General features: G+C 38.0%; 1 protein-coding gene across 6 annotated transcripts in view; it reads right to left on the bottom strand.

Annotated features, from left to right (window-relative positions):
- FRYL (FRY like transcription coactivator) overlaps positions 1–22,462 on the bottom strand; it is a 170,770-nt gene that overhangs the window by 90,247 nt on the left and 58,061 nt on the right. For all 6 annotated transcript variants that reach the window (XM_080343143.1, XM_080343142.1, XM_080343138.1 and 3 more), the window contains one exon: positions 4,875–5,074. In XM_080343143.1, the coding sequence (XP_080199269.1) occupies positions 4,875–4,994 (120 nt within the window). In that variant the 5' untranslated portion in view covers positions 4,995–5,074. The remainder of the gene's footprint in view (positions 1–4,874; positions 5,075–22,462) is intronic.

Raw genomic sequence — 22,462 nt, 5'->3', positions numbered from 1 at the left:
AATCTTGAAAATACATGACAATATCTGGCATTTTCTCCTAGGATGGCAGCTGCATTTGTTGTTCAAAAGGACAATCTCTAGCAACTATTACAGCCTCTAAAAATTTGAATTCAACATTGCCCAGGTAAAAAGCATTTGCCTATTCTAAAGGTATAACTTGAAATACTATAGGTGCCAATTCAAAAGTCAGACCATTTCACTTCCTATAATCCAAAGAAACACACATAATTGTCTAAGAAAACACTGTCATTTCTGTACACCTCCAGTATGCCTAACTAAAAAATATTTTTAAAAAGAAGGTGGTTTCAGGAAAAGGCATTTAATATCCTCAGATAGTTCTATTTGTTCATCAACTGGTGTATTAGCCAATATTCTTTCACTGTGTATTCAAAAGCAAGCAAACTCTTTCAGGTACTAGCAAATAAACACATTTTGGAAACTTAAAAATTCATATAATTTTACATGTTAAATCTGTTTAAAATAGTGTTAAGAGAATCAACATTTTGCAGCAGATACTAGAAGATCCAGAGAGCACTTGCAAATCAGAATTCCCTTTTAACTAGAATTTCTCCCTCTCCTTTTTTAATAAGGAAATGTCTGCTGTGGTGAATTCATGTTATCTGCACTACACTTTTAGATAAATTGCACAAATAATTGTAATCTTATCTATAAAGCTGAAACATGAGAAATGTTCCACCCTATATAAACACTGTATATTGCTGAACAAGCTGAAGGAAAAAAACCTATAAGACTATTTCCTGAGAAGACAGAGAACTGACTTTCCTGGAAGATGGTAAAAAGTCAGGTTCCTTGAGTCTCCTTATGATACAAATGCCCCAACACACCACGTTTCCATCATGGTACTACAAAACTATCATACAGGTGAACAAACACTGGGGTTTTTATAGCCACTGCATGTGTCTAAAACCCCAAATAGATAAATTATAATTTAAAAAAAAAAATCAAAGAGCTGTGAAATAATCTTTAAGTCTTTAGACGACAAACTTGAAATTCCTGTCAACAGATAGTAAACTATTTTTAAGATAGTTCTGAAAGTTTAGCTCCCCCCTAATCTGTACTCATTGATATACTGTACATTAGTTGATATAACTTTTAAGATATTTTGCATCAGAAAGAATGAAGACCTTACAAGTTCATAATCATCTCTATTATTTTTCCTCAGCATTAAAAATCTTAACTGCTAAAAGGTAAACATCACCATAGTTAATATAACACTGACCAAACAAATGCGACATGACCGAATAATACTCTTTAACCCTGTTACAGGTTTATCAAAGCCTTTGAATTATTCATAAGGCTTTAAAATTTATTTTCTTCCAATGTCTTTTTCTAACTCTGCTTTGTCATGGCCCCAGTCATTTCACGCAACTTCCAAAAATCTATCCAACAGCATAAAGGTCTGGAAACTTTCACTGAATTAATAATTTAAGATTTATTTTCCTGGCTTCCTGAAGTTCAGAGAGAGATCAGAGAAACAACAGGTCTACATTTATCTTTTACAAGTGAAACAAAAAAACCCCACTATTGAATTAGCCAAAGAGCACTTTGCATCCACTGCATAAAGCAGAAATGTCAACATACGGCAGGCAGCGGGGATCAGGATGTAGACAGACGTGCGGGTGCTGTGCAAACAACTGCACCCCTGGAGAAAGGTCCCACCCGTTGGCCCCTCGCCAGCATTCACTGGCCCGGCCCCTGGCGGCCAGCGGGGCAGCCAGGGTGAGCACAGCAAAACCTGCGTCCTTGTCTCTGTGTCCCGGCAAGAAGCCAGAGCAGCGACGCTGTCCCCTCGCCTCCCTGAGCCCGGGCGCTGGGCAGCACCTCAGCCGCTGTCAGGGCAGCGTGCGAGAAACACTGCCCTGAACACATCGTGCGCTAAACTTTACAGACTTCTGACAAGCTTTGGAAAGCACCGAGACAAGACTTGCAGAAGCAGACAGTACCAGTCTAAGCAATGTTTAGTATCCCCGTGATGGAAAAAAGTTGCTGGTGTTGGCCAACACACTTAAATACTCTTGCTAGTTCTGACTTAAACATGAGACTGAGCTACAATTTAGTAAGTTAGTAGCTTACCTAGTTCACAGCTTGGGAACTTGGTACCATGTCAAACTCTCTGTCTAAATTCTATATTCCATTTATATTGACATGCAGCCTGACAAAATACAAGGTAACTGAGTTTGTCACTAATCTTTTTCACTGGTATGGTTTTCTTCACATTTGGGGGAAGGCTGGTATTATGTCTCAGTCATCCTTGCTCAGCTGAGAAAGAGTATTTTAAGCCACAATAAATTTTGCCTGAGCCCTTTTTCCTTTAAAACTATATACTGCTACAAAAGACTCAGAAGGATTTAGAACAAACACAAAGGTGTTTTAATTTAATTTACCCACTAAAAGGATGATCTTCCTTCCTGCTACTTGAATAATTTATTTTAAGCATTTGCTGATAGCTCTTTCCATAACTTTGGAAACTCTGTGGTATTAAAATTTTGCAAGCAGAGACCTCTTAATTAAAGCAGTGAAAGGAAACTACTTTGTTACTCACAGAGTATTCTAAATAAATTCACAGCCAGAGAAACCATTTAGTTACTTTTTAAAATCACAAGTACTTCTAAATGAAACCCATACATCTAGCCAAAATGGTACCAATCCCTCCAACCCCAGGTGTCGCCTTCATCTGAAGTTACTATTTTTTAAAATTATTATTTTTAATTACTTTTTGCTCCCCTGCTGGCATGTTCATTTTCAAGTTTTAAAAAGTGTCTAGCTCCTAACTTTAATTGGTCTTGCTCCAAATTCTCTCCAACAGCTTCATCCAACAGCCTCACTTCATCTGTCACATTAAAGATTTATGTGACAGTACATATATTCTCCACATCATTATTTGTGGCCAAGTCATCCCACAAAATCAAATCACAATAAAATGATAAAGGGCTCTCCCCTCTTCTGTTAAAACCTTTTCTTCAATCATAGTCTGTGCCTTTCCTTTGCCTCGTCAGCCTTTTTTATTTTTAAATGTTATACACTAGAACTGAATATGCAGTATTTATATTGAATACTACGTACAAAAATAAAACCACTTCAGTACTTTAGTGCTACCTTTTATTGAGACACCTGAGGATCCCTTTTTACCTCTTTGGGTTATACTGACTCAGATTGTTTCAGTTTTCCACAGCTTTTGGTGCTTCTGGTTTTCTATACAGTCCTTCCTTTCTACCAATATAAACAAAGGAATGCTGGTTCTATGTGTAAACTGATGCCTGACTGCATTGAAAAATATTTAATTTAAAGGAATTCAACTTAGCAAATAAACCCAGACAGAACTGTTAAATATCTTCACAAATTACTACTCCATTAATATTTATAATTTCTTATTTTATCCCAGAGAATTTTATACATATTGTATCCAGATTCTGACTACGGTAGACTTCATGCAGCCACCATAAAACCTCATCAGACAACAGAGCTGAGAATCATTCTTCTTTGGACAGTGCACTATTTCATTAGTTTCATGAGTTTTCTTATTTTTAATCTTGTGAGATGTTTGGATCTTGTAGGATTAGCAGATTTTAAAACATTTGCTTAAGAGTCAACAGCATGGCAGGGAGACACAGCCTGGGATTGTTGTTGGAGTATTTATTTTATCTGGTGTAGGATCACAACCAGTCCACGTCGTTTGGGCCAAGCACGACCCTCCCTGTACGTTCAGCAGATGAACAGAGGGGCCGAGGCAGTGACGCTCGCAGCAGGAGGCTGGCAGACCCTGGAGTGGAGCTACCTGCCTTTCACACACGGCATCACCACTGCAGAGCCCTCCTCTCACTTCTTCACCGCATACCCTTCACCATTTGCAAGTTCCTTTTCCTACAAACCCTTCTGTGCTTTCTCATCAAACCCTCCTGAACACCTGATGCTTTTGCATGTCTATAAGGAAACAGACACATTGTGTTCAAGTTATAGGCTTGCCTGGTACACACACATAAAATACACCCAAGTAGATGTTTACAAAGAAATGTTTCCTTTTCCTCAACCTTTGATCTACTAATGGTTTTACTTAAAGACGATTCCATCAGTGAGACCACAGAACACGTTAGCCCCATTTTTGCATTCTTTTGGACTGCTCCTTAATAACATTTTTTCCTAAAGTTTCAAAACTGGGGCTCAAGCGCTCACAGGTGCGCTTCTGCACAGGAACCCTTCTGCAGCCAGCAATTGCAAACAGGGCCCCTCTGCCACCTACAGTGTCTTGCCTGCTCAGTGAATTTCCAGGGTTCTATGTTGGCTTTGTTTGGTGTGGGTTTGTTTGTTTTTGTGGTTTGTGGGTTTTGTTTGTTTTTCTTTCCCAGAATAAAAGTTTAAAAAAATCTATTTATTTCAGGATCATGCGTCTGGATCGCCAATAGAATTCTGCACTTTGCCAAATCTGCACTATATGCTGCCTGCTATATTCTTCCAGGTGTTAGTGTCATTACTTGGGAAAACCAACCGAATGCATATTTTCTTGAAAATATATTGTCAAAGTATTATTTCAAAGAAACATCAGCAGGAAACACATTTGGCAGTGTTAACGAAGGAAAATTTTTTGTTGTTGCTATTTCCTTTTGTAACTTTACAGAATTTATTAATACTAAGAGGTCTTGTTTCCAGTAACCACTACGTGACAGTTTTAACGGAAGTCAATAAAACATAATCCAGGCAGCAACCCTGTTTGCAGAAGCTTAGTTGAAGTAATTCTTTTGAAAAGTCAACAACATCTGGGGATGTATTTTTCAGTAACCATACATACGATAAATCAACTTACTTTAGAAAAAAAGCAGGACCATTTCAAGGGATACTATGAGAAAAAAAGGACTCACCAAAGGTTCAGCCATTACAACTTCAATTTTCTTTTCAGCTTGAACAGCAAATTCAGCAAAGAGGCTTTTGATGACATACTCGCCAGGTTTGACATCTGGATCAATAGTAATGTTAGACATGATGATGCCTCTCTTTTCCCAGGTGGAAACAACACTTGGAGAAACTCTGCGTTTATTTACTCTGCTGGGTGGCGTGGAGGCTATAAGACAAAAAAAAAAAGGAAAATAAAAAGCTATAAAGCAGAGCTTCTAAACACAGTGCCTGTCACTTCTTTACTTTCCCATCCACCACACAGTCATATACACACAGTAAATTCTGAAAATCAGAAGAAGGAAATAACTAGCTATAACATCCAACATTTTTTTTAATTAGGTAGGAAATTCTACTCTAAATGTAAGTTGCATAAGGGTTTACAATGTAACTCATTTTTATTAGTTATAAAATGCAAAAATATCTTGCACTGTGTGAACCGCCTCATTCTGAATAAAGCTGCACGATGATCACGGTAAAGATTGCAGCTTTTAATATCTAGTACCTTTGGTTCAAGTACGAATAAAAATCAAGTGTTTCAATGAAAAGGGTTATGTCTCTATAGTGTGAGAGGCATCCATTTGATTAAATTTTTATAGACTGCCCATGAAGTTCAAGTTGCTACTTGGTGTCCAAATATCTTCAAGAGAAATATTTCCTTGGCCCCTCTAGACACTTTTTGTCAGTAAGCTCATTTTCCTAAAAAGAACCTGAATTCTTTCTAGATATGCCATGCTAACTAGTCTCTAGTCACAGATCTGAAAGACTTGTTCCTTATCAGAAATATTAATTAACTGATCGATACAAATAATATAGAAATATTAGTCTCCCTCTCTAAGGATTAGTGCTTTCATCCTTACACTGAAATTGTCATATACTAAGTTTACATATATTTATGCATCCACCTTTAGTTTTATTTTTTCTCCCTAAACACTGAAAAAACATTTATTTAGTATCACAACTGCACCCCATGTGAATTGCAGTACCAAAAATCGGGTATCAGAACTCACTCATACATGAGTCCAACACACACATAACAATTACAGTAAATAATTACAATTCTTGTTTTGCACACATTGACATCTCTAAAGATGTCCTAGATCTACTCAAAAAGTTCTGATGTTTCTCTAGCATATTCCAGGACTGCAAATGTTATTTTTTTTTAATTGATATTAAGAATTCTTACCTAGTGATATTAAGATTTTCCTAAGATAGTTGTATAGGGAACCTAGTCTCAGTCTATTTTATTGTTCTACATATCACGATTTGTTCAGGAAGGCTTCTTTAGGCCTTTTTGCAGCTAAGGTGTGAAGAGGTGTGCCTGGTCAATTCTGATGAATTTGCAAAATTTTCCTGTGTTTCCAACTTGTACATGTGCAATTTCTATTAGCTAAATATTATCCACAACTTTTACTCAAAATTCTTTCAGTGTGCAACTCATTCATGAAAATACCGGTTGCCACGGAGACCAAACCTGCGGCACTTCACATTCTCCCAAGTTTGAGTCTCAGCCATTTATAATTTCTTTAATCAGTTCAGAAAGTTACATTTTACATAACTCAGAGTTCCTCAACTTCCACAGAAAGCATTCATTTACCAAATGCATTACTGAAGTCAACAACAAATCAGCATGAGTGAAAGCAGAATGGTCACAACTACCTTATCCTCTAATCAAAAAGGTTACCTTGCATAAGGTTGGGAGTACTACATATGACCTGTGTTTTCCCCCCTAAGAATTTTTTGCACAAACTTGCTGTTTTGTTGGAGTAATGTGTATTTTTTCCTGCATACAAATTGCAGTTTGCTGTCTTTGAGGCTGGAAGGACTTGCCAAGGTCACAGGGCTGAGTTCCTGGCTACCAGGGGCAACACCAGAACAACATGCACGCACACCGCATGTCATAAAGTGTTTATGAACATCCTCTAACACTTTGATCTAGTGCTTTGATCTCAATAACAGAGGTCCTAAAAGACACAGAAAAGCGTGAGCCACACAGCACAGGCAATGGGAGATCAAAGATGCTGCCATGTTCTAGATCTCTATGGTGCAAGTTCGCTGGATGAAAACACGAGAAGGTGTCACAAAACAGACCAAAGCACATGCTGCAAAGAAAGGCAACAACCCAAAATATCTGACTTGAAATAAAAATTCTGTCTTATTCCATATCTCATGACTGCCTTGTCCCTCAGTTCAGAAGCATAAATGCGTCAGGTACTTTAAAAAACATTTCATTTCTTTACAATGTCTACATTCTCCAGTATTCGTGCTTTTGTCACTCTTAAGCCCCGATGCTTCCAAAGGCAGCCCAGGAAATGAGGGAGATGCATTACATGTCAAGAACAAGAGCACGGAGGTTTGAGGGGATAAGAGACGAAAAGAAGGAATATAGGCTTCCTAGCCATAGCAGGTATCAAACAGAAACACCAAGTATGAGACTGACAAAATAGAAAAATGATGCAACATAAAGATTTTGAACTCTCCCTTTTTGAATTCTCCTTTCATCTCCATCTGCAGATGAACAAAATAAAAAATCAAGTACCTAAGAACTCCAAAGAGATATCCCACATTTCTAGGTAAATAGTTGCTTCTATCCTTATTATGAGATTTTCTAAGAAAGACAACGCTTTGTTATACTCAAAAGACAAGGTGGACTCTATTATTTTAAATCACATATTGAAGCTATCAGACTGGAAACAAATTAGAAGTTTAAATCTCCTTTTGAATATCATTAGTTGCTTTGGCTCCTTCTAGACTTACTCACTGGCATGTGCCACAATCCCCACATGATCAGGACTGGGGACTTAGAGGAATACGCCACAGCTCTGGTCCAGTCCAGGCTGCTGAACAACGAGGAGCTGGTACTCAACCAGCTCTTCTTGCTCTATAGGGAAACTGAGAAGGACGAACATACTCCTCTACCCAGAACTACACGTAGATTTGCTTTATGTAGACAAGTCCTACTAGTGTGGTTACACAATAAATTTCAGTATCCAGTTTTCAAAAGATTGCCTTAAAAAGCCCATGTCTTTCAAGAATCTGGAAAACATCAATAGCTGATCATCTTCAAATCACTATCATTACATTGCATTAGTAAACTAATCCTCAGTAGCAAACCATCTTAGGATGTTACCTTTCAAGCTACAAAACAGTTTCTCTCACTAAGAACAAATCCCCACAGCTGTTTAGGCTGATCTAAAACCAGGCACACTGCAAGCAAATCCCACTCCCAGGCTCATGTGACAACATAGGAAATCAACTCAAAATGGATAAACTGGACAAAAACCTAACCCTGGCAGGGAAAAAATAAACAACTGGACTACAATCAGACCAGCTCCCAGAAATGTTGCAGAAATTTCACGGCAAGGCAGCAGGCATGACCACGAGAGCCAGGGGAACATGGCACCAGGATAGCCTTACATGAGCCCGTAGTGCCACGGACCCCTCCTGGGGTGCAGTTCCCCACAGCCCCCTTCAGATGGCACAAGCTGCAGCACTGACCAGGGACGCAACCCAGCCACCTCCTGCCCCGTTCCACCCTCCTCCTGTGCAAGCAAACACAAGTGGGCAGCTGTGTAATGAACGGAACTGGAAAAGCAGCATACTTATTACTAACTTTGTTCCCCCAGGTTAATTTTGACACAATCAGTTGTCCAACTTGCTCACATGCACAAACTTTTCAGCTGGTAACAAACCTCCCCCCTAAAATAAGAGAAAAATGTCAAACAGAAGCAGTTATTAATGCTGCCATGGGAGGATTACAAATATCTTAGTGCAGTGACATGCCAGTGTATTCAAAAGGCAGAATAATGATTAGGATATACTTTCATCTATAAACTTGCTGAGGACTCTAATTCATGACAGCATTAATGGTTCACATGAACGACTCTTGTTCATGGTTTTATCTACTATGTAAAACCAGTAAGTTAGTTAAACACACACAGAAAAATACAAAACAAACAACAGTACAGGAAGGGAAAAGGCAAGGGAGCTTGACTGTGTATAATATTAAGATTTATTGTAGTTCCTTAGAGAAAAGACAAAATCTTTTATTAGATTTCTTAACTAGGTCAAACAACATTATTATCTGGTGTAACTATGTTCAGTGGGATTCATTTACTCATGAACTTGCAATCGATAACACTGTAGGAAGGGTCTATGTGGATTTTAAACAACATGCTTAATGGAAAAAAAAATCTAATTACAGGACAGGATTAAATAATTTCTTTTTGTTATTCTTTGTCATTAAAGCAAAAGCCATTCTCTGCTGTTAGATGCCAGAAAAAATTTGAGTTTCAAACATTGCTTTGAAGCTTCAAAACATGGACCACTCTACAGAACTTCAGCTGAAATCTGGAACCGAAAATCATACCACTCGATCGTTCAAAAGAAAAAACTACTCTCATAAATCGCTTGAAAACACTGGATGTTATTCACTTGAAACAATATCCTGTTTGTTTGCCCTGCTGCGAGCTAGCGCTACTGGGAAATCTGGGAGCAAGTGCTGTAGGAAATCTCTGTTAAGCAGTATTGTTTGGTTGCTAGGGCCACACCAAATTGTTTGGATAGTTTCAAGGAACAGTAAAACAATACAAAGGATAATTAGACAGACAACATACTCCAAGGTCAAAAGGCATCACACTCTGATGTACACTAAATTAGAAACAAAGATGTTTCATGTTAAAGACAAGCGTCCAGAACTAGGAAAGGTTTCTCAATACGCAAGTCGATATTAAATAGTACTGTTTTTATCATCCTGCTTTGTTCTGTATAGCACAAACACATTAACTATTTGAGGATATAAGTAGTGTCCTATTTACCAAAAAGATTATTCAGGATTCAAACATACAAAGCAAGTACCAAAAGGTAACAAGCACACCTCAGCCTGTAACAGTCCCTAAGTGCTTTTCACTTCACAGTTAATATGAAATGATGATTTTTAGCTTTTGTATACCTTTTTTGGTACTACTTTACACTTAACCAAGTGATGACCCTTCATATGTGCTCTAAGTAGTACTTTCTAAGTTTTTCATGTCTTTATCTGAAATGTGCTTTCTTTTAGTTGCTGCTGTCTCTCAGCAAGATGGAACGGTCCAACTGAAGCACAACTTTTGTCAGGTATCCCTCCTCTTTTGAGATATCTGAAATTATAATTAGATATCTATATATAGAATTATTTTATGTTTTTTTGTTTTATGTGTGGTTTGTTTTGTTTCGGTGTTTGCTTTGTTTTTCCAACCATAAAACAAGGACACTCAACACACTTCCAAGAGGGCCTCCTCAGTTTTCACCAAGCAGATTCTTGGTTGCTATTTTTAAGTTCATTGCTAAGGTAGCAAGAATACTTGCACGTCCAACTGACAATATGAAAATTCCCAAAGATTAAAAATATTATCTGTGTGGTTACTTAAAGGAATTTTAATTAAGCTCCGTGTCTTCCATTTTGATAAACATCGAGAACATTTCATGCTGCCTTGCAGAAGTGACATTAATATACATAGAAACACATCTGTAACAATTGTTAGAGTGTTTCATAGCAACAAATCTTCGGTTATTTTACCAAAGGAGTCATTATTTTCTCCTAATAAGGACGTCAATGCTCAAAAGAGATGGCAACCTATCCAGTATCATCCCAACAAATTATGAGGAGAGCCAAAAAGTTAAACGTAGGTCTCCTGTGCCCCAGACCAGCAGTCTGTTTTCTAGAGCAGGCAACTTCTTCAACAACCTTATTATTATTTCACAGTTTTATAGTTCCTGTAGACCATTAGGTTTCTATTGTTTCCAAAGTCATCTTACGTCAGTGAAAAAACCTCATGATTTGAATGAGAGAAATGGTGAACATCTTATCTTTATGAAGACAACAAAGTTCAAAATACACTGCTCTAACAAAGGATGAACATTCCAAATCTTTGCCTCTGGTCTACAGACAAAGCACCAAGGCACCGTTCTTCACTTAAATATCTAGGGTTTACTTTCAGGGTAGCTTCTCATTTATCCAGACAGTTTACTTGGTTTCCTGAGGCATGTGACAGCAAATGCACCAGCCAGGGCTACTCCACTGGTTTTTGTCCAACCAACGTACCACTAGTGATAGTTTGTGAAGTCTGTCCATAAGTTGGATTTATTACTGCCTTGCTAGCTCTAGCTGTAGAGAGATTAGAGAGATTCTGCATTATACTGCACTCATCCAGATTTTTCCATTTATTTCATTAACACTCCTTTACCAGTAAAATGTTACTCATTTTAAACTGTGCTAATAGATTACAATAGAAGAAATTGCAATTTGTAAAATATACTTATTTCAATCACTTCTATTTATGTATTATATAAATGCATTCCAATTTTTTCAGTGATGGTCTAAGAGAATAAGTCTCTGCTAGATGCCATTTTTTGAGGCATTCTTATGATGTGTATTAAAAAAAAAAACAACTACCTAATAAAAACACTATTCTTGACACAGGTATGAAAACTTGAAAGTGCAAGGAGAGGCATAACAACCTCCTGACACCAGAGTCATGCCACTTTACAGGATAACCTAAATAATGCAAATAAATCCACAGTTGTTGCCAGTGAAATTATGTATCTATTATGGGCCACTGACCACGCAAATTTTCATAGGCTGCGTCACCTAGATATTCCTTTGCTTTACATAATATACACCTACCTATCGGTAACACCACAAATATAAACACGGCGTCTGAAAGTGAAATCAGACCAAATAAATTAAAAAATACATGAGCAAGAAAAAAAAAAAAAATCTGTTCTTTCTCACATATTTCTCCTTAGTCTGGATATATAGCTCCTGATGAACAAACATCCTATTATATTATCTTCGATACAGACTACACTATAATTCATCCAGTGACATGAGGCATGGCATCCTCTCTTCTTTCTCTGTGTTGGCAGTATACAGTGAATTATCTTCGGAAAATGTTTAACAAAGATCATGGCTCCACGTGTCCACGCACACTACATGAACAGCCAAAGAACAATTATATCTAACTAGCCACATAGACTAAAAGCTCAGATTGCAAATTCCTATTCACTTCTTTCTCTCTCAATCATTTTAAGTGAATTTGATGAAAATCATTAAATAACCAGCAGTAGCAGCTGGTCCTTCTGTCACACATTTATGAAATGTCACATGTCACTAAGATGAATGGAATACCCACCTGTGAAGTGGAAACAGGCTTTGAACTGGCTTAGTTCAGCAGTGTGGTTCAGTGTAATGTCTGTAAAGCCAAGCCAAACCTTTCAGCGACAGGATGTTATATATGTATTGATAACTTCCCATACACATCTAAATCGGAATTTACATTTTACTTCTGCAATAGAAACACTGTCCTATTGACAATTTATCTAAGGAGCTCCAGATACATTTATGTTACATTTTAGCCATGTTATGGAACAAAGGAACATAAATAAACACTGCATCAATGAACAGTAGGTTTATTTCAGCAAGTAGCTAATAAAGCATATGGCTAAAATGTGAAGGATGCCCTGAGGAGGAATACAGTAAGTTTTGATTTTATTGTGGGAACTGGTACTATGACAGCTGAGGCTTCATTTGGACTCCAAACCAAACCAAACACCCCAGAACAAAAACCTCAAAAGAAATCTTCTGAAGCTTTACCATACAATTCATTTTTCTATCCCCAACAAACACGAACATCCTTTCGTCATGAAAAGTTGACTCAACAAGGAGAGCAGCTGCCAATTTGTCTAGTTACGGGTTTTCACATGAATATTGTTTTCTGCTTTCAGAGCCTCTGAAAACACAGGCAAGAAAGTTAATCTTTGCTTTCCCCAAAATGCAGACTCCTCTGCTAGCAAATGGTAATAGAAACATTACTTCAGGCCAACACAGACATACAGCAAAAATTCCAAGGCATAAAATCTTAATCTGGAAGTATCTAGTTTTCTAGGTATCTGGGCCAGATCACAATCCTTTAGCAGTACAGTCTTGCTGCTACTGATGATCTTCAAATTTGAAGCTGTGCCTTATAAACTAGGTAGTTTTGTTCTTCCAAAGATTCAGTGGTCTCTTTACCCACTGCTGTTAATGTTCCTGAAAATTCCATTCATAAACTGCAACTCTTAAGATTTATTTTGCCATAACGCTTTCTAGAAATCTAACCAGTCACCTGCAAGAAAGAAAGCAAAAGAGAAACATGTTTTGGTTATAGCTTCAAACTTAAAAGTGATGGGTTTTGTTATTTGAAAAAAAAAAAAAAAAAATCCATTTACATTAAGGAGGAAATTTCTCCTCCGTCTTTCCACACTTATGAACATGGTCTGAGATGTATGAATCAATCCCCTGCATATCAAACACAGACAAGTTCTCGAAAGGTCTCCCTCCCCTTTGTAAACTCCCCATCACCAAAATAATCTTGAGACTTTTTGCTATATTTTCTGTCACATAGCACCTTTCCCCCTTTCTTGTCCTAATATTCAGATACTCCTTGAGGAAGTGAAGAGAAAAGATAAATTCTTCTTGCCAAGCTGCTTTAATGGCTGAGCAAATTCTAACCAGCAAATGTTCAAGTCCCTGTACAGGACTTCATATCTTGTAGTCTCTTCCCTATTTTATTTTGAGAAGTCTCAAAATAAAATAGGTATATTATTTCTTCCCTGAAACTGTGGAACAGACAGAAAGACATAATAGATTACAGAGATAAAAATCAGGAAAATTATTTTTAAATACTTCTTTTGCCTAGTGTTAGATACATGAGAAGAGAGAAACGGGGCTACAAAATTCCCCAAGTAAATCCTACTGGCTTTGCCACTTCTTAAATAAAGACTATGCTAGTCATTCCTCTTACTTTTATATACAGGTGAGAAACAGCAACCCTGCTAAACCTTTTTTAAACCCCTCTCATCTGTGGAAAGCAGCACAATTACTAATTGCAAAACACCAGTTTAAGTGTTTAACCCTGAGCAAAGCTTTCTCTCAGGTCAAAACCAAAACAAAACAGAACACTGCAATCCTCAAAAACTGTTAGCAGAGTAACCTGTTATCCTCATACTTCATGTAGGGAACCTGCTTCTCTATAGAATTGTGACTAACAGAACAAACGACAGTCACATGTATGACATACAATCACCTAAATCAGATAGGCGGGTATTTTATACCTATGGAAGGTAGAAAACACAAACAGTTTTGTTAAGAAATTTAACGGTTGAAAAAGAGGTCAGATCTGCCATTCAGGACAGTCAGTCAGAAACAGACTGTTGGTTGTTGCTGGGGTCACTCTGTCCGCTGAGAATGTTGGACTCAAGAGCAGCAAAGGCTGCTACAAGCTACAGTCTCAAAGATCCCTGCTGAAGCTCACCTGATTTCTCATGCTAAGTCATTTTAAGTTAGTTAGTATGGGACGGCAGGGCAGCATGTCTCATCTATGGTGCAAGTAACTACCTTTGCAAAGAAGAAATTTAAAATTAAATTAAAAACACCACACACAAAACACTAAGATATATGCAAGACCAATTTTACATATTTAGATTTCAAAAAATCCTTAACAACATAACAGATAGGACATAGATGAGAAATACTGGCTGAAACCACCATATTTGAGCCTATGCACAAATTACAACTCATTATGTGAATCTCTTTATGGATTCTCCTATGGTAGGCCACGCATGTAGAATATTAGCAGACGGGAAAAAAAAGAAAAAATTGAAAAATAACTTTGACAGCACGAGATGCCAAAAGACCAAACCATAGACATTGGAAAACAATGTGATAAAGCACAAAAATTGGACAGGGAAGAGGAAATCGGTTTGAACTCAATTGTCTCGGGTCCTCGCTATTCATTCTTGATTATGGCATGTCAGGAAATCCTGACCATCAATGTGTCAGACCATTAAAAATGTAGTTTATGTAATTTCTTTTCTAGAACAACTGCCAGAATAGAAAGCCTCTTCAGATAAACCATTTTAATTAAAAATCGTATTTTGAATTTCACAGAAATCCTCATTTAGAAAATGAGATTTATTTAATAGCATACTTCTAAACCGCTAATATATTTAACGTGCTCTGATTCACTGTCAGAAAGCTGTTCTCATGCAAGATCAACTCAAAAGAATGTAAAGGGTGACTCTTTCATCTGTCCATAATCTAAAACACAATCCGTCACGTATGGAAGTAAGATAATGGTAGGAATGTAAAAGTTCAGGGCTACAAGTTAAACTCCCAATGGTAATCTTCCAGAACACTTTTACTGTCCTGAAGTTTTATCCAACTGTAGCTTTCAATTCAATTTAAAGCTGTACATATAATAAAGCAAGTTAGATTTAATATATTGAATTTCTGCTGGAAAACAGTTCTGTAATTAGTTGCAAACTTCTCAGAGAAAAGATACCAGCCCAAGCACACATCTGTTACCTACTGTCTTCTTTCCTAATAGACTTATTGTTAAGTCTTAACATGGCTCTACTGTCAAAATACTTTGCACAGCCACAGCAAAGTACTAGTGCTATGTAGTCAAGCAACAGAGGTTGTGTAATCTGCTATCTCTATTTCCTTCAAAACACTGAACTACAACATGAGCATATTTAACTCCCAAGTTTCACTCCATTTCAAATATTGTATTCCCTCAAAAGAGTAACCACATAAGCACTAAAAAACCCCTAAACATGTTTCCTTACTTCCTATAGCTCTATGTTAGGCTTCTACAGCAATGCAAGTCATGCCTTAATTAACGACGCAAACACAGATGCAATTCTATTCCAGTTTGATTAAACTGCAAATAAAAGCTTACAGTACTAATTTTAAAGAGCAATATCTGATGCTTATTTTTTATTTAAAATTCTTACTGTGATAGAAGATGATGACTTCCTTTTGAATATGGAGAGCAAGGATAGAATAACATAACTTTGGCTTGTTCTGTTAGTTCTTCTGATCCACCTGCCTACAGGAAAACATATAGCAAGCCACCACTAAGTCTGAGCTAGCAGTATTCCTCATCTTTCAAGGGGACCTAAGCTTAGCACATTATCACGAGTCACGGTTATCACGCTTTTTACACAGTGCTGTGCAGTCACGTAACAGCCCCGAGACCGCAACTCATGAAAGCACCACGCACCTTTCCTTCAGCTCCAGCTCCTGGAGTCAGAAGAACAACTGGAAGGAGCTCAGCTCAGAGGTCTACTTATCTGGCATAAATTCCAATGATTCATGACATTAATTTTCTCTCTAAACATAAGCAATTACAACTTTCTTTGACGATGTAAAAGCTAAAAATGTTGACGCCATGCCATCGCTCGTAGCTGGATTCCCAGCCTGGCTGCAACATTGACTGAAAATTCACCAATAAGGACCCAGAAACGAGGCACCCACTTGAGCCTTGCAGGTACATATAATCCTGTATCAACGTTTTCCAGTATTTTGCCATTAGCAGGCTTTTTTTTTTTTTTCTTGAGGAAGTTTCCAAGAGGAGTGCAGATCCCCACTGAACAAATTCAAGCTTGCAAGGGCAGTTAGTTTGGTTTCCCTGCATCCCCTCTCCCTGACAATGGCTACAGTTTAAGAGCTACAGAATGACAGTCAGTTTGTCAAGTGACAGGTAAGTCTGTGGGTAAACTTGCACGTACACTTTCTCTTCCATGGCCTTTCTGCTTTGTATAGAAAGTGTGCCCAGCTCAGCCCATGGGGATGGGGGAAGCAGGGCAGAGAACAGAACATTTACTTTAAACAGAGAAATGCATTTTCTCCTTCCTGGGCTATCAAATTGAAGGCTGCACCAGACTGAAAACACACTGATGCTCTGTATTCCATGTTAAGCATGAGCTGACAAAGGCAATAAAATTATCTCAGTGCTTGGCTAAATGATGCAAGAAGCATAAGGGAGGCAAATACAGCAATGGGAAGATGTACCAGTCAGGCCTGGAGCCTAGAAGAGTAGAACAAGAAGGAAAGAGACTGATATTTGCTAGTGTTTATTCCAGATTTCCATATACACTGTTCTACAAATTACGGAAGCGTTAATTTCCACAGCAATGATGACAGTGAATTTTCTCTGAATAAAGACTAATTTTTATGGTAGGCTAATTACGTGAAGAGAAAGAAAAGCACAATGTAAGCCCTAAATCTAAAGCTTTAGCTAGAAGTACCTAAAAAACTAAAGTTAAGGCAAGGATGTAGCATCGAAGGAGTAAAAACACACAGGTATCTGGGTTGCACAGACTGCTTAATTCTAACACTTGTCACTGCAAACACATCTATGATGAGGCTCTGTTTCCTTTCAATAGATATATGTACACCATACACAAAAAATGCATCACTTAACAAGGTCAAAGTGATCACAGACATGCTTTTGTTAACCAGTGAACAGAAAAAGAAACCTAAATACCGTCTCTCATCTTTCCTAATTCACATTCCTCTGGAAAAACAAAACTCCACATCCTCTGAGTTTGAACAATTCAGGATATTAAAAACCTCATTTATGCACTGTACTGAAAGAGAAAACAATGTCAAAATGCTCAACAAGTTTATGTTTGATATTATTTCCAAAAAGACAGTGTCAGAAGCCAGAAGCTTTTGTGACAACTTCTCTCGCCAAGCACAACCCAAGTAGTTTGTTTAAATTCCCCCTCCCACTGCCTGCTTATTCTTCCCTTGTGAGGAGACGGCAATTCCAGCTCCCAGCAAAAAGAGGAAAAGACTTTTCCTCATTATCCCCATTATGCTCATTATCCTCAATTATCCTCATTAATGTCAAACTGATATCTTTCCTGAGTAAATGCAGTAAAAAGCTATTTTGGAAAAGGATTCTGGAGCACCAGTTATAAAGTAACCGATAACTTCAAATCATGTATCATTAAAAAAAAAATATATAAAGAAACCAAATGAGTTTCTTTTAATATGTTCCATATAAGCATATTATTATTTCAGATTTAAAATATTTCTACAAGTTAAAGCTCAAAAACATTACACTGGCCTGGACTGGGTCCATTTACAGAGCATTTTCAAATCTTTTAAAGTAACTACCTAATGAAATATAAAGAAATATCATAATAGTATTTCTGACACTGAGATATGGTTTGAAAATTAAAGTGTTAGATACACACACAAGGATTAAAAAAGAGAATAAACAAGCAAAGACATTTGAGCATTGGAATATGCTGAAGCATACATAAATGAGGGTTAGAGTAAGTCTCACTCATTGTGTACCCGTTTCAGGAAAGAACAACTGTCCTATGCTCTGATTCTGTCAGATTTGCCTAGTTATCCTCCCTATGAACATACAACCTGAAAAGGGAACTAAACCTCTGAAAACTAACTCAATCTGTCACGTTTAACACAAACATGCCAAGGAGGCAAAAAAAGAAACATTTTCAGAAGTATTTACAGTAAGTAAAGTAAGAAGTTTTTACAGTAAGTTTGCTGAGGAGTCAAAGCAATAAATAAATAAAAAATAGCACATCCAGAAAACTACTTAAATTTAATTGTAAAAGAAAAATAATATCTGAACATATTCCCTGAAGTTTTCTGCCCTGCACTGGGGGGATCGGTTCTTCTGAAAATTCAGCTCTTATGGTTTTCAGTTCCCAGTGCAACCAACCAAAGAGTCAGCACATAGGAGACGTTGATTCTTTTCAACTACAGCATAAATTCCCTTGTGATGGCACACACACATCTTACAACATTGTTATAAATTCTCTGTTTTCAAATTAACTACAGTTGTCTGTGATTTTTTGTCTACCCAATGTACTCTTCTGAACCAAGCCCTTTCATTCATCAAACTCTACAGGAAAAAAGCAATGTCAGCTGCTGAGCTGGTGATGGTCTGGGATGTCTATATTCTTTTTTTTTTTCAAGGAAAAAAGTTTTATTAATATGAAAATTAGAAACATGTAGAAAATTTAGGATGGTTCACTTGGTAACTTATCCAAAGTTGTTCTGCTTCTGTGGTTAGTGTGGGAACTGTATTTTGAGGCTCCTCAGCATTTTTTTAGTCTTTACCAGAATAAGGTAGTGCTGAGTTCACATGAAGCCCTAGTTAACAGTATTTTTTTAAAAGTAAGCGTGAGACACTTGAATTTCTAACTGAACCTTCTGAAGAAATTCATCTATGCTAACTGCAAATAAAACGTTAGCTAAACTAGCAAGAACTGGAAGTTGTCCTACTCCATAGAAAAACAGCCTTTGGGCTTTAAGTTTTCACAGAAAGTACAAGGGCACAGCACAAATCTGGTTAAAAAAAATCTCATGTAGCACGCAGACAGAGCCAGTGCTTGAACTGGACCGCTGTATGAAGACAATCCTAGGGGCCACGCAGTGCTATTCTTAGCCACCATAAACACACCGAGCTTTCAGAGTTAACAGCTGCTTTGTCAGTTCCAGGGGAGGAGACTAGTCACATCTGAAATAAAAATAGGTTATCATATGCTTGCTCATGGAACTCCAAAATACACGGCTAAATTGGTCATTTAAAAGATTTGTGCTGTATGTATTGGAACTCATTGAAAAAAGAAAGAGCTTTTTTCTCCTACCTTCCTCAACTTTCTTTGTCTGATTCCAACTTCCTTCGGAAAGCCGTTTGCTTTCTTCACAATAAGAACCTCTATCTGTTTTCAATACATTCTTACAAGCTCTGAGAAGCATTGCAGGGAACTGTAACGTAGAGGGCTCAGACTGGTATGAACCGGGAGGCCTGTCTGTGAAGGCACAAAGGGACATGGGGCTCCTGGCATGGCCTGTGTGAACGGCACCCAGGTGAACAGTTCATGGACACCCTACACATAAACTTGTGGTTTCACAATGTGCCCAGATCTGGAGACAAAGAATCACTCACAGAGCTGGGACAGGACAGAGACACTGATCACTGTTCAGCTTCAAAAATACATCCTAGATCTGTTAGCAACCGAAGAGGAAGTCAGGACATGAGGAGAATGTGGCACCCAGTATCCTTACCTCCCGTATCATGGCCACAGATTCCAGACATAATAGCTGGACACAAGTATCATGGTGCCTTTTTGTTGGACAGACACCTTGAACACTCCTGTCCTGGTGCCCAGCTGCTGGACGGACCTCTAGGACACTCAATCTGAGGCTTGAAAGACCATGAGAGCAAATGTAAACTTCTTCCCCTCACCTCAGTTCTTATATTAAGTATCATCTCCTTCCCCTTTCATAAGGTCTCACATTTAGACCTGAGCCACTGACTACAGCTGAGCCATTAATGACAGGAGCAGTATGTGGATGATATTCAGAAGGCTACACAGTTCATCACAAATATAAGAAGAATAAAAGAAGAAATATATTGAAAGATAGGAAGCTATCAAGATTCTACTTTAAAAATTCTCCAATGTCTGGCCCTCTTCAGCATGAAAGGGTAAAATTTCCTAGCAGAAGATATCACCAAAAAATGGTTACATAATACATAATGCTCCTTACAACTGCTACATGGAGAAAGAAAAATAAGGTCCCTTAGGTTACTGACCAGAATTATCACAGATTAGCACTAGCCAATGCTGCCATCTCCCAAGTTGCAAGATATAAATATATTGGTAGAATTATTTTGAAAACAGAGCAATACTTGCTTCATTCTTGCTCAGGTATACTATTACCAAAATTGTTTTCAGGTGCTGCCCAACCCTGGAAATCCCAGCTTCTCTGGTCAAGGTTTCAGATCTCAAGCTTCCTCAGTACATCAAGGTTACACAGGAAAAATCTGTATGTATCTTAAGAAAACAGTACCTCATTATTCATTCTACGGTAATAAAACACAGATTAACAAGTGAAAAACTTTTGAGTGGGGCAGAAAAGAGAGCAAGGAAGCAGTGTGGCTATGGTGGGACTGTGCAGGGACTGCAGAGCTGGGCCAGGTGTCAGGGCCTCAAAGCAGGGAGTGCTCTGGTCCTGGCACCTGGAAAGAGACCAAATGTAAAACACGAAACAATAACGAGCTCTGGCCTCTGCTGAGTTACGCTTTCAGCCAGTGACCTAGAAATTTGAGTTTCACATCCAGAGCTCACCACTTATCTTCTTCCCTAATGATGTGGTATTTAAGTTTGTATGCTCACATACTGACACTAAGTTGTTGTAATCACGTTATAAAAGCCCACTTTACCTCCTGAGCTGACTAGAAGTTTGCTAGACCCACAGAAGAACGAGATTACAGTTTTCTTCCCCTGCAGATGGAGAAAAGGAAGCAGTCTGACCATCACCACACTACTACACCACAGCCACACGCACAACTTGAGGGCAGGGGCAGCATCTAATCTCCAGAAAAAAATGTATCAATACCTTGCTCAAGCAGCTGTGTTTGGTAAGAAGCACAGCACAGGAAACAGAGGCAACTTGAGAGAAAGCTATCAGGTTTTTTTGCAATTTAAATGCTGATGAAAACTTGTGACCCTTCAGGAGGATCTGCCAGCTTAACAGCGCCAGAACACAGACCACACAGGAGCAAACATCTTAACATCTCCAATGCCAGTAACTCAGAGGGTTAACTCAGGTCTAGCCAAGCTCTGGGGTAGTGCTCCCAGTCAGGAGGAGTCAGGGACCGAGGCTCCTGACAATTATAACCTTGCAGAGAAAATCCTCTCAAGATGGCACAGCTGCTCTTCCACACCTTCATGGGTCTCTGCCACCTCTCGCAGTTCCCAAATTGTTAAAGCTGTCCAACATTCATGATCACTTCTTGGCAGTCACTCAAAACCTCAGTCTTAAAACTGTAAATATAAAATGAAACCAAATAATTCTCAAGGATTTGACACCATTTTTTTCAGCACCATTAAAATAAATGGTCTTAGCAGAAGCAAGGAAGTACAGAAGATATACCAAAGCTTGAGGAAGAACTAAAAAAAAGGGCAAGGTTTTATCTCATAAACCAGTATCTAAACTAAAATTAACTCAGGCATCAGTATTACCCCATTTCAGATCTTCAGAATAAGCAGTGTGTACTGTTTTTTTATTCTGAAAACGTGTATCATCTCTATCAAAACCAGGCATAGCTCACTCCAGGAAGACACCAGTTTGGCACAGCAAGATTCAATTTTAGTGAGGTTGAACTTTGATAGGCTTCAAAATCTTTTCACTCTCAGTGGTGGCATAATTCACACCTTTCACCACAATCCAGGTAGTAAAATCCTACAGGCTTGCTTCCAAAAATATAAATTCAATGTCTGCACCCTTCCTAGAGCGTTCCCAGACCCTGTCCCGTCATCCTCTCCTCTACTCGATTAAACAACCTCTCTTCTTGTTTCCCTTAGCCTCTTCAAGATAAGGACCTTAGTAGGATCTCCAGTATCCTTTTCAAGGATAATGCAGCTATAAAAGAGAGGCACAAACTATAAATAAAAAAAAAATTAAAAATCAAGCATTCCTTTGAACAGTGCTATAGTGAAAAATGATAGGAAAACCTTCTAAGAGTGCAATAATTTTCCTTTTGGTCACCTTTTGCCATATTTACAAAACCTGGTTTTGCTCATATTACTTTGCTTAAAGTAATTATTTCGGAATTAGTGATACATTTTTACTTTCTTTCTTGTTGAGGAATAATAGCTTGAAGTACCCTTTCAGGGCTTTTAAAATATTAAGATGAAAAAAAAA

The sequence above is a fragment of the Nesoenas mayeri genome, assembly GCF_963082525.1.
Source record: "Nesoenas mayeri genome assembly, chromosome: 4".
Lineage (NCBI taxonomy): Eukaryota > Metazoa > Chordata > Aves > Columbiformes > Columbidae > Nesoenas > Nesoenas mayeri.
This window is presented reverse-complemented; position numbering and strand designations above follow the sequence as displayed.